The sequence below is a fragment of the Pelobates fuscus genome, chromosome 13 (genome assembly GCF_036172605.1).
Source record: "Pelobates fuscus isolate aPelFus1 chromosome 13, aPelFus1.pri, whole genome shotgun sequence".
Classification (NCBI taxonomy): domain Eukaryota; kingdom Metazoa; phylum Chordata; class Amphibia; order Anura; family Pelobatidae; genus Pelobates; species Pelobates fuscus.
In genome coordinates this window covers 104886043-104899900 of record NC_086329.1, presented here as the reverse complement: position 1 = coordinate 104899900, position 13858 = coordinate 104886043, and the positions used below count along the sequence as shown (strand labels likewise).

General features: G+C 40.6%; 1 protein-coding gene across 3 annotated transcripts in view; it reads left to right on the top strand.

Moving 5' to 3' along the window:
• ADAMTSL4 (ADAMTS like 4) overlaps positions 1-13858 on the top strand; it is a 131424-nt gene that overhangs the window by 52282 nt on the left and 65284 nt on the right. For all 3 annotated transcript variants that reach the window (XM_063439934.1, XM_063439933.1, XM_063439935.1), the window contains 2 exons: positions 3808-4559; positions 6124-7567. In XM_063439934.1, the coding sequence (XP_063296004.1) occupies positions 3808-4559; positions 6124-7567 (2196 nt within the window). The remainder of the gene's footprint in view (positions 1-3807; positions 4560-6123; positions 7568-13858) is intronic.

Genomic DNA, 13858 nt, shown 5'->3' with positions numbered 1-13858 from the left:
AGGAGCACATTTTTTGTCTATTTTTCTTCATCGATCTCATGACTTCCCTAGCTCTCTCGACGTTTCTCCATTAAAAATAAATCTTTTGCTCAGTTACACAAACAGGTGTTTAAAGTGTTACACTCCCTGTCCAAGTATTAGTTGATTTGTTCTCTAAATTTTGATCCATCACATTTCAATGTGAGTTTAAATATCCGGAGACTGATCTAGTGCCTCAGCATAGGCCATAATCGTGTAATTCCAGCAGCATTCATTTAATATATCTTAAGAAAATCTTTCCTCAGATTCTACAATGGAATCCAGATAAAGTAGATTAATTTTACTTATGGATAAACTTCTGACCTTTAAATAATGTATATTTGATTTTCACAACTACTGGGAATTCTTAGAATCTGTGCTAAATGTGGGCTGATCTATGGTTTCCTTCTGCATGCTGGCCCCAGATGTAGAATTTTTGGCCAGCCTTAAGATAGAGTTGTGAAATCTCATGAAAAGACCTTGTCGTAAAATGTCGTTTTAAACTGTGAAAAGAGTCCTGTCTGGAATTTGTTTCTCATTGACGTTGGATCGAAAACCTTTCTAAGATGTCTTGTGTCAGTTGTTTACTACCCGATTCTTACCAAGAGTCCATACGTTATCACCTGAGAATGGTCATAGGAAGGTTAACAAACCTTCAATACAACACTTTTATCACGGTTTTAAGAAGGACGAACGAGACATACAAATTAGTAGCAAATGAGTCCCGTATAAACAGTCTGTATTTTAGGAAAAATTGGAGCTAGGCTGAGCTGTGTTGGCAAAAGAACATAATTAGAACAATTCCCGAGTATATCTGTCGATCTAACTTAACATATCTCAAGGCTTTTCAGATGCCTTGTAAAGGGACACTCGACTCCCCAAATACAAAATAAATAAAAATCACAGTATAGTAGATATAACCCCAGTGAAAACATACATGCATTTTCATTGTGGGTATATCTAAAAATGCTGCTGTTTTTGCAGCCTTTACAAGCCTCCCACCTCCAAATCTCACCCACTCTTTCTGTGGCTGTCCAATCACAGACTTCCCAATGCAGCTCAATGAGAAGTCTTTGCAGGCAGGTGCTCTGGGCAATTGCTGCCTCTTGGGTTTATCTCCACTGAGCTAAGCAAACCAGGAAGTAACCGGATCGGATAACTGACTGACAGCCAAGGGGTTGGGGGTGTAACAAGGTTAATTTATTAAAGTGTCAATTTCTATTTAGATCTGCATTTTTTGCAAAATAAAAAAGGAAACCCTATTCACACACAAAGCTTTTCAGCCAGCTAAAGTGTATTAGGGGTCTGCAGTGTCCCTTTTATGTTTCTGCAGGCCTCTGAAAGCCCTTTTAAAAGTGACATCCAGAAATTCTATGTCTATATAGGTAACCTCCCCAATATGGTTTCCTGTTTACCATTGGCTGAGTCTCTGGGTTAATGGATAGCTTTTGGGGGTAAATGAACAGATTTTCAGGACTGTGATATCTTTATATTCAATATATTCCTCTGATCCTTAAAGGGGAACTATAATATAGCAAGAATGTGGAACTGCACTCAAACCCATTTGAAATGTATCTGGGTGCACCAGACCAGTACCAGTACCAGGAACCAAATATTTGATGAGTAAAAATAGAAGAGAAGTCCAGACAAAGACTGTGTAGGTCGAAACGTTGCAGTGGGTTCAATAAATGTGCCTTTTTGTATCCTGAGAGTGCCTGGACTTCTCTTCTATTTTTCTAAAAATGTTTAATTTATTAACGTCTAGGTTAATAATTACTGCTTTGCAAAATTGCATTGGCTAAAGTCTTAGATTTAAAGTTATAGGGGAGTTTTATTCCTGTATAGCTGTATTATCATGCAGAGAAAGAGAAGGGATTCGAGACTTGTGGCTTTATTCACTTATCTTACTGATAAGGATATATAGATCTAGATATATAGGTCTTGACCTAAATGTGGAGGGTAGTAAGCAGCCAGAGATTAAATGTCAGACCTTCCACTTAGCAAGCACCTAATTTACAGCGTTAGATTCCTGAATCAGGGAAAGTCGAGATCTGATAAAGGGAATAATTGAGCCAAAATAGCCGTGTTTGCGAAAATTTCTCCTATCCTCTATGGTCGTCGTTTTGATATTTTGGCCGAAATTTTATAATTTACAGGTCACTATTTTGGCCGTTTTTGTGAACAAACCTCATTGTGTTGGGGCAATTCCTTTAGAAACCATAAATTAATAATACAATCTTGATCAGATTTGACTGTAAAGTTGTAATCCTAAGCAAACCGTGTCAGATTATTTATTGCTATTAAGGTATAGAGTTTTGTAAAATCACTGGGAAAGCTCTGAAGGTATTGAATGCTGTAAACGATTCCCCCCAGTGGTATGTCTCTCCAGCCCAGCTCGATAAGGAACGTTAAAGAGCAATGAAGAGTTTAGATTCTGGGATCCCCCATGTGCCCTTGTTAGAAATCCGATGACAGCACATGCCATTGTTATAGGAGGGGAATGTGGAACTATTTCTGTCCTGGCAGCTTCGCCTGGCCTTCCGCTACAAACCTTTGTCAAGTACAAGCCCTTTATAGCAGGACTGATCCCAGCCTAGATAGGACACGCAACATGAAAGAGTCTGTCCTGCCCGCTCTTATTTATCTATTCTTCTTAGAATGAGACTAAACTCTTGGCCATCCGAGTAAATCCTATGCTAAGGAGTGTTAAATATCTATTTGTGGTGTCCGTATAGATCCATGCATACTGTGCACAATCTCTGTATTACTATTATCGTAACATAACTCCACATTGATAAAACTCCGTAATATGCAGTATGTATGAGTTATGAGTTATACAGAGCTCCATCACAATAAAACTAATTATGTGTTGGTATGTAAAGGGGTTCTTAGCCTCTTCACAATATGCTCCCTTGATAAAGGTGGAAACGCCGAAACGTTGGGGGCTAATCTGTGACTTTTTCACCCTGCTAGGTTCTATTGGTTCTGGTATGTATTATTTGGTGAACATTTATATATAGGTATCCATTCTCTTTTGTATCTGGATTTAGCCTGCATATCCAGGAATGCTTATTTTTTTTATTTTCTGATTAGGTTATAATCTTCATATTGACTGTATATGTATGATTACATTGATACTGAGATTTACGGATTGGATATTTGGTGATACCTGTTACTCTTGTACCTGTATAATGAAGTGGTTGTGCTCCTCATTCAGTACTGATTAATCAGTGATTCATTAAACTGAATGAGCTAATAGCAGCCTTATTTCACCTGACCGGCTATTCCTATATAGGCTGCCATCCTTCAACTCACTGACTGCAAGCCTATAGCTATCTCTCATTGGGAGGGAGAGACCTGTGTGACAGGCTGCTGTTCTTGCGAGTTCGCTTGACACAACTTATTTAACACATTTTGAATTGTGGTACATGTAACATTGCTTGCCTTTGCCTTGCCAGTTCCCAACAATTCCGTTAAAAAGGTCTGTTCGCCAAACTCTGAATTGTAGTGCTTTCAAATATGAATATCAAAATTCAGGATAAACAGCCATGCTTTGCCTATATGAATTGAAGAATGTTTCTTGAGCAGCTTTTTAAGCCTCCAATTGTCAATTTTCTCAGATTCTGCAATTTGGAGTTTAGTGAATAAACCCTTTTTAATAAATCGTGATCTACCTGGCACAGCAGGCTATGTAAATATGCTCTCTGTATTCAATGTTTCTGGATGTATGTATGAACCCGCTCACCTGCCATGTGCTGCTATAGAATTATTTATTGCTTTATTTTGTAGATACATAAAAGGACTCTTCGGCAGACCTTGGAAGATGGAGCAGTGGAGAATAAAATCACAGGCACATGGAGTTCTTGGGGCCCATGGTCCTCATGCTCACAGACTTGTGGATTAGGAGTTTTAGAAAGAAGCCGGAGCTGTTTGGCTCCCTATCAGCAAGTTCCTTGGGTTCCAGGAGCAGAACTAGGTCCTCATATCATTCAAACTCAACCACAGCCCCCTTTTCATAATGAAAGACCTAATCCTTACCCATTTGGTGGAGCAAGGCCCTCATACCCCCTCCATAACGATGGAGAAATTGCAGCACCTTATACAGATCAATTTGTACCAAGAAACCCTTCCTATTCTAGATATAATCCTTTCAACCGTCACACTCGCCAAGAGACTTTTCCCAGTGGGTTACAACCAACATACCAAAGACGTGACCATTCCACCTATCAAAGAGGCACATCCAACCGTGCAAGGTCCGCATTACGACAACCAGAACCAGGATGGCAGCCAGCAGAGCATGATGCTCCCCATTTACAGGAGGGATTGCTTGTATCTGAACCAATTCCTAATCACAGAAATATCCACCGTGATCCTTTAACATCTGCACGGAAGAACCATTCTAGGCATGATGACCCTTCACAGTCGTGGCCCTTCTTCCCAGATTCAATTCCACTTCTCAAACCTGACAGTTACGAAGATCAAAACCTTGGCCGAGCCTCACCTGTCCTATCTCCAACAAAAGAACCGCGCTTCTCAACAAGGTACCAATGTTTTATAAATATAAGCCTATTCAAGATATGTTATATTTAAAAACCAAATCAACAAACTGTTTTTATTAACTACATCTGTGTTTGACTCGAACAATTGTATACCTCCTAATTTTCCACTTTGTTGTCCATTAGCATATTGCATAGATAATGTCCTTTTTTATAAGTTTAGAAGTAATTCGTATATTTTTGATATCAAGTGAGAACTGACGGAAAATGGGATAATTGGTGAAATTCCATGATATGTTTCATTAGGTAATGGTATATTAAACACCTGTATTTCGTTCCATCCATGGTGGTATGAGGTTGTATATATAAATTTATGTTTTGTTCTGTAATTAATCTGTATGGTATTCTTTGCATTCCTGGAAATGTGCCACCAGATTTTGCAGCGGGTGTGTAGCTCATACCACTCTCGCGTAAGAGATAGGTCTGCACATGTCTGTCCACTTCATGGGTTCTGTGTACTGCACAGAAAAGTCCCTTCCTTTCCTGGTTTTGTTAGTCATCATGATAAAGGAAACGGAGAGTGCGATCTGTTGACCCATGAAGATACTTTATTTAGATATCATGGCAGATGGAAATGGTATTTATTAATCAATTGAATTAGCTGTATTAGTATTGCTTCAGACCTGAGGAAGAGAGGAAACTCTCAAAAGCTTGTCTTTGAAATATGTCAGTCCAATAAAAAAGGTATCATTGCATACTGCAATATTCTGGGATGTTGGCATTTGATCAATTGAAATATGCAGTTCTAGAAATGTGGAAATAGTTTCTGTATTCAGCTTGTCTGCGACTCATTTTTCCATAGTGTGCATACTGCTTGACAAGTTTTCCGTGGCCAATCGCCAAATTGTAGGGTCCTTTAGTACCAATCTACGTTTTTACATGTCTGAATGCATACGTATACCATATTATCATTATTTTAGAATTTTACAAAAAACATTTAAGCTATATTTAAATAATCTATGATAACCTTTCACCGCAGCTAAAAAAAGAAAAAAAAGTTTTAAAATGATCTAAGAATAAAAAAAGAATAAAAATACACCATTATATATCTTTAATGGAATACACTTTTTTTTATTGCCCAATTTCAATATTGTCAGGCAGTACAATTTGGCACATTTTATATTTGATTTTTGGGACCAATTTTATTTTTTTTATCTTTTTTAAATTGGGGGCAGCAGATGCAATTTGAGCTACATAGCCAAAATAATCAAGCATTTAGATACCAAGCTTTTTCTCATTCACTATTCCGAGGATAGTCTGTTTAAACCAATTAAGTGTTTAAATTACCGTTTTGCTTTTTAATGCCTTCTATGGGCAGCTGTTTCAAGGAATCTGTTCCATTTGTTGTTGTACAGTATGTGCCAGGATTTGCTGATGGAAAAAGAAGGGATTTTTTTTTCTTCACTGAGTTAAAACAAGTGTTTAATTTTAAGCATAGTTTAACTTATTCTTCAAACTGTAGTTATGTCTGTGTTAAAGCTTTTTGCCTTTAAAAACATTTTCATTTGTCCCCCTTAACCCCCCCCCCCCTTTTTTTTTTTGCCTACAGACGATCTCGTGTTCGAAATTCAATCAAACCAGGCAAATATGGTTACGGCAGAGTACCCTTTGCATTGCCCCTGCACAGAGATAAAGAGGATCCTCAGCGTTTTAAGAGACATCATAAACCACTTGTTGAAGGAGCAACTGCTGCACCTAAGAGAGAAAAAGGGAAGGATCTCCACTCAACTCTGGATTCATCGACTGAAGACTTGGAGGCTACTAGTGTGGAGTCTCCAGATCAGGCATTAGAATGGCTGTCAAGTCCCTCAAAATCAAAACGCTCATCTCACAAAAAGCAGAAGCAGTCTTCTTTGACTGAACATCCTTCTTGGCCTCAAACTCTTTGGAATTCCACCATGATAAAAGATATTGCTGGAATTCACCACAGACAGTTTAATAGAGATTTATTAGAGCACGAATCTCACGTGGACATTAATGTAGAATTTATTGCAGAAGGCCAGGACCAAGGGCTAAATGTTAAAAAGACAGGCGTAAACCATAGATTCCATGTTTTTTCTCCCATCCACGTGAGAGATTCATCGAATCATGGTCACAAAAGTAGTCACCCAACCCCAACATCACATGAAGCCGACGATGATGACCAGCCATATAATGTTTTTAGAAAAAATACAAAGATTAATGCTTCTAGTACTCGAACTTCCATTCCAGTTGAGGAGTCCTTTTCTGGCCTTGAAGGCCAGAGGATACCTTCAACTCACACTTTAGCTTTTAAGCATTCGGAAAAGTCTAGGGGGTCTGCAAATCATGAAGATGCTCATGTAGCGAGGAAGGCTAGGTTGAAGACCATTTCAACACCCAGAAGTTACATGAGTTTTGAAGACCAATCCCACATGGAAAAGAAAGAAGAAGCAAGAAGGATGTCCAAATCATTCAGTACTGTGAAACCAGCCCAGAAGAGACTTGTCGGTCAAAGAGTAGACATACCTGTGAAATTCTCTGACAGCAGTTTCCATAGTGATAAGAAAACTCTAGTTGAGCGTAACATTGACCAAGGATTTCAGAGATTGGTTCTTAAAGATCACGTTAAACCATTGCATAATTGGGAAACAAGACCATCAAAGGTTTCTGATGCCACAAGGACTGATATGATGCAGGGAGAAGAGGCTCAGCACAGCCACCAACCTCTCCCCCAGTCACCAAACCTACCCAGATCCCGGAGTCAAAGGCAAAGTCCTTACAGGCAAAGTGCAGACAGCAGCAGAATATTCCAAAGCCTTTTCAGAGATAATCCACCGGTCCTGAGACCTCTGCAAACAGATCCATGGTTGGCACTTGGAAGTAATCCAGCCGTGCATAGTGAAAGAGAACCGGAATCAAGGCCAGGCCTACATCAAAACTCTGACGTTTCCCAGTATAACCTGTATAACCCAGGAAGTGAGGAGTTCCACTGCGTGGGGGAGCAGAAGCAGTACAAGCCCTGTAGCCAAGAGGTAGGTGTTAATATTTACATAACATTCTGCTTACCGTAATTATAAAACAGCTGGGCATCGTGAACTAGTGACCTAAAAATGTTTCCATGATGCAGTGCAACTTGTTATCCAATCTCCTTACGCATTCACACAGATGTGTAGTTACATACTCAAAAATACATGTTTCTCTCTCCAATTTATCTCCCACCATCTCCCCATGTTATATCTCTTCATATCATCTTCTCACTATGTTATTTTGCTTTATTTTATCTTCTCCCCATGTTATTTCTCTACATTTCATCTTTTCCCTGTTATATATCCCCATTTCATCTTTTCCCCATGTTATATTTCCCCATTTCATCATCTTCTCACCATGTTATATCTCTTCACTTAATCTTCTCACCATGTTATATCTCTTCTTTCATCTTCTCTCCCCATGTTATATCTCTTCGTTTCATCTTTTCCCCATGTTATATCTCTTCGTTTCATCTTTTCCCCATGTTATATCTCTTCGTTTCATCTTTTCCCCATGTTATATCTCTGTTTCATCTTTTCCCCATGTTATATCTCTGTTTCATCTTTTCCCCATGTTATATCTCTGTTTCATCTTTTCCCCATGTTATATCTCTGTTTCATCTTTTCCCCATGTTATCTGTTTCATCTTTTCCCCATGTTATATCTGTTTCATCTTTTCCCCATGTTATATCTCTGTTTCATCTTTTCCCCGTGTTATATGTCTTCGTTTCATCTTTTCCCCGTGTTATATCTCTTCGTTTCATCTTTTCCCCGTGTTATATCTCTTCGTTTCATCTTTTCCCCGTGTTATATCTCTTTGTTTCATCTTTTCCCCGTGTTATATCTCTTTGTTTCATCTTTTCCCCGTGTTCTATCTCTTTGTTTCATCTTTTCCCCATGTTATATCTCTTTGTTTCATCTTTTCCCCGTGTTATATCTCTTTGTTTCATCTTTTCCCCGTGTTATATCTCTTTGTTTCATCTTTTCCCCATGTTATATCTCTTTGTTTCATCTTTTCCCCATGTTATATCTCTTTGTTTCATCTTTTCCCCGTGTTATATCTCTTCGTTTCATCTTTTCCCCGTGTTATATCTCTTCGTTTCATCTTTTCCCCATGTTCTATCTCTTCGTTTCATCTTTTCCCCATGTTATATCTCTTTGTTTCATCTTTTCCCCATGTTCTATCTCTTTGTTTCATCTTTTCCCCATGTTCTATCTCTTTGTTTCATCTTTTCCCCATGTTATATCTCTGTTTCATCTTTTCCCCATGTTATATCTCTGTTTCATCTTTTCCCCATGTTATATCTCTGTTTCATCTTTTCCCCATGTTATATCTCTTTGTTTCATCTTTTCCCCATGTTCTATCTCTTTGTTTCATCTTTTCCCCATGTTCTATCTCTTTGTTTCATCTTTTCCCCATGTTATATCTCTGTTTCATCTTTTCCCCATGTTATATCTCTGTTTCATCTTTTCCCCATGTTATATCTCTGTTTCATCTTTTCCCCATGTTCTATCTCTGTTTCATCTTTTCCCCATGTTCTATCTCTTCATTTCATCTTTTCCCCATGTTCTATCTCTTCATTTCATCTTTTCCCCATGTTCTATCTCTTCATTTCATCTTTTCCCCATGTTCTATCTCTTCATTTCATCTTTTCCCCATGTTCTATCTCTTTGTTTCATCTTTTCCCCATGTTCTATCTCTTCGTTTCATCTTCTCTCCCCATGTTATATCTCTTTGTTTCATCTTCTCTCCCCATGTTCTAGCTCTTCGTTTCATCTTTTCCCCATGTTATAGCTCTTTGTTTCATCTTACTTTAACCAAAACCAGTGCTTTATGGAAACATAAATACACAACTCTCCCAAAAAGATAGCTCTCCTATAAACTCCAACAAAAGTATTTTTTTTGTAACTAGTATTACATATGTTGATAAGCCCTAACGCAGGCTGTGGTTTCATATAGTGGGCTACCACTACATTGTATTATTAAAAATATAACTATGCACAGGAGAGGATGTAGAATAATGATGCATGGCCAGTCCTAAAGACTTGGACCAGTAAAATCAACACATTTAAAATCCAAAGTCTTACTTTAATTCAGATACATAAATATCTGTCAGAATATAGTAAACAGATCCATGTAATATATAAATACATTCTCAAACTATTAACATTTTGTTAAAACTAAACTGGCCATGAGCTTCCTTTTCAACAGATTGTGGCTATATTTTACAGTTGTAATTGCCACTTATAACTATAACTATAATACTTATTATAAAATGGGAGCCTCTACCGATTGGCACGCACTGAGGGACTGCGCCCATTGGCACGGACTGAGGGACTGTTCCCATTTACATAGACAGTATATTTATGTACGGTAGGTAATATTTTGCATAAATAACGTAGACCACACAATAAACACAGACACAGTTTATTTATATTTCAATTGGCTAGGCCGTAGTTTTTATTTAAAGCGTAAAAGGGGCATACCACCATTACTTGATAACGGTAACATATTTACATAAACTTTTAATTTTAACTTTCACCACCACTTAATTGCCAGTCAGTCATAGCTAACCTGACCGCCTTTTATATACAACCATTTAACACATATCCTTCCTCAAAATTTTAACCCGAAGATGACTTTGCTCCAATGCTTTCTAACACGACATTAATTATAAAGAAATTTAGCAGATAGGGGAGGGAGGGTGGGATTAAGCCTGCGCCTCTCCTGACTTTTGGAAACCGCTGACAGGGATTGTGCTAGCACTGTCACCAGGGCTGACGAGTCCATAAGGCGGCACAGGCGGAGGGTGCAAAAATCCCTGTAATTTTTTCCCTTAGCCCTGTTTCAGTCTGTCCCACTAATCCCCTGTCCCGCTAGCCCTGTGTCACTATGTCCCCTTGCCCCTAGGCCTTTGTCACTGCCCCACTAATCCCCTGCCCTCCTAGCCCTGTGTCACTCTGTACCCTAAGCCCTGTGTCACTCTGTGCCCCTGCCCCCTAGGCCTGTCTCACTGCCCCCCTAGCCCTGTGTCACTATGTCCCCCTGCTCCTTAGCCCTGTGTCACTGTCCCCCTAGCTCTGGGTCACTGTCTCCCTGCCCCCTAGCCCTGTGTCCCCAACCCCTCTAGCCCTGGGTCACTATGCCCCCCTTCCCTCTAGCCCTGCCACTATGTCCCCCTGCCCCCTAGCCCTGGGTCACTCTGTCCCCCTCCCCCAGCCCTGTGTTACTCTGTAAACCTGCCCCCTAGGCCTGTGTCACTATGGCCCCCTAGGCCTGTGTCACTATGTCCCACTAATCCACTGCTCCCTAGCCCTCTGTCACTATGTCCCCCTGCCCCTTAGCCCTGGGTCACTATGTCCCCCTGCCCCTTAGCCCTGGGTCACTATGTCCCCCTGCCCCTTAGCCCTGGGTCACTATGTCCCCCTGCCCCTTAGCCCTGTGTCACTGTCCCCCTAGCCATGGGTCACTATGTCCCCCTGCCCCTTTGCCCTGTGTCACTGTCCCCCTAGCCATGGGTCACTATGTCCCCCTGCCCCTCAGCTCTGTGTCACTATCCCCCTAGCCATGGGTCACTGTTCCCCTAGCCATAGGACACTATGTCCCCCTGCCCCTTAGCCATGGGTCACTTTTCCTGTAGCCCTGTGTCACTGTCCCATTAATCTCCTGCCCAATAAACCCTGTGTCACTCTGTCCTCCTAATACACGGTTTCCCTAGACATGTATCACTTTGTCACCAACCCCTTTTCACTCTGTCCCCCTAATCCTCTGTCCTCACAGCCCTGTGCTAACTGTCCCCCTCCCTGCGGCCTAGTCCTGTGCCACTCTGTCCCTCAAGCCCTTTGTCACTCTGTCTCCCTAATCCCTTGTCCGCCTAGCCCTGTGTCACTCTGCCCCCCAAATCCCCAACCTCGCTATAACTTTGTCACTCTACACCTCTAGCCCTGTATCACTTTGCCCCATAATTCCCTGTTACTCTCTCCCTTGTCATTGTACTGCCCTCTCTCTAGCATTTTGTTCCCTTTGTTTAACTTATTTTCCCCCCAATATATTACAAGATCAACAATATATTAAAAAAAAAAAAAAATTTAATTCCTGGTGACACGTAGGTGGAGTGCATGGTATGCACCTGCGTCTGGCGCAGACTATAATTGCGGTGTCACGGTTTTGGTGCCCAGTTATAGTCAATGCAGTCACACCATGATTCCTAGCCTGAACTCATAAAAAGCACCAGACTAGAAGGCGGGGTCTGCAGTGCACCAGTCATAAGTACAGGACATGTGTTTTACCACCGGGCCACCAGGGAATTTAGCTCCCTCCATACAAAAAAGAGTAAACAGGAGTAGAGGTAAAACTTATTTTTATTATATGAATTAAACGCCCACTACACACAGCCAACACATGCACATGAAACATATCACACACAGCCACCACACACTACATCACATTATTGTGAGGTTTATTATAGTGGAGCTCTATGAGTGTTATACAAAATGCATATTCATTTTCTAGGTGTGGAGCTCTGTAATCTACTATGCACATTACTGATTTGTAATACACTCAAAAAAGGCGTTTTTTTTGTTTTTTTTTATGTGGATCTTTGTGATTATCTCATGCACAATACTGTGAATTTTAATGCCCAGGATCAAGGTAAATGAGTAAAACCCAGTCCAAAGCAATACAGCTCACAGTATTGTGTGGCATGACTGAGACTCAAGAAGCACCAATGCAATAATCTTTGAGTTTGTAAGTAGCTCCTCTGTATACATGAAGGGGGGTGATGGGCTGGCAAAATGCATCTCCGCCTGTGTACCTAAAAATTATTGCACCGGCCCTGGCTGTCACTTTTTATGTTTACCTGGTTCTCGCGCTTCGCTCACTGCCTGCAACCAATGCTCAACCAGCTCTTGTCCCCAGCAACAGCTGTGTCACCAAAACTGCCCAGCTACCTGCCCAACAAGTTCACTGGGGTTTATGGAGTTTATTTAACTTATCCTAACTGTACAGGAAGGTCAGCGTAACCCTTTATTGCCACCATACATATATGCCACAATGCTTAATGCCTGTGGCATCTTATTTTGTTCTCTAAGGGTTAAAGAGGCAACTAAAAACATATAGACAGCCCAACTTAACTTCAATGTATCTTATCCCATAATCACCTGTTAGTATTTGAAAGACAGGTTTTTGTTTTAAACATTTGTGCTATCTGCATGAGTGACGGTTAAAAATAAAACAGTTTGAGCACTCTCCCTCTGCATTTTGACAGCTCAGCTTACTGCATTGTTTAAACAAGTTTAATTATAATTTACGTTTGGCATGTTTGCATTCCCCTGTGTTTCTTTTATTCGTTGCCATGATTTAATGGGGGAGCGTCTACCTCCTGTTAACATCTTCCTGAAGTTTCCAAAAAGTCCTGCTTTCACATTCATGGCTTGTCTGAAGCAGCCCGAGTCATCCTCTGAGAGGAAACAGGATAGCTCACCCACCAGGCGAAGCCTTTCATCAATGATTCATTCAGAGTTCTAGCTGAGTATTTTATAGGAATGAAGACAAGTTAGGAAAAGGTCTAAGGTAGGGCAGGCTTGCTGCCCTAGAAATCTGAGCGAAGATTTCCTGTAAGATTACAATTTGCACACAGACTTTGGAAACAGTCTTTTTTTTTAGACCATCTTAACAGGAGAGTATTGGCAAGCTCGAACAGTGAGAAATCCTTAACCAACTTTAAAATAACTGACATTGATTGATGGCTGAGAGTGACATATAGCAATGGACTTATCTTGTGCACTTGTTCTGCTTTCCTGCAACGATAAGATAAGCATTTGTTCTCCTTTGCATCCCATCTAATTACTGTATACTTAAGCACACATTCAGTTTTTAAGATTTATAAAATATTTTTGTTTTTGTTCTCTGTGCAGTGATCTGCATTAGAAATTTTTCTAGACCATCTACCCACAAGTCATTTATTTTAAGTACTGCACAAATTTCTTGGACCCCCTGCAGCCTGGACCTAGTTTTTCAGACCGCCCTGCATCCCCGGCCTAGTTTCCAAGACCCCCCTGCATCCCCGGCCTAGTTTCCAAGACCCCCCTGCATCCCCGGCCTAGTTTCCAAGACCACCCTGCATCCCCGGCCTAGTTTCCAAGACCACCCTGCATCCCCGGCCTAGTTTCCAAGACCACCCTGCATCCCCGGCCTAGTTTCCAAGACCACCCTGCATCCCCGGCCTAGTTTCTCTTGCAGTCTAGTGGTTTAGTTTGTGTGCCCCCAGGACTAGTAGGGTTGTTTTTTTAGTGCTA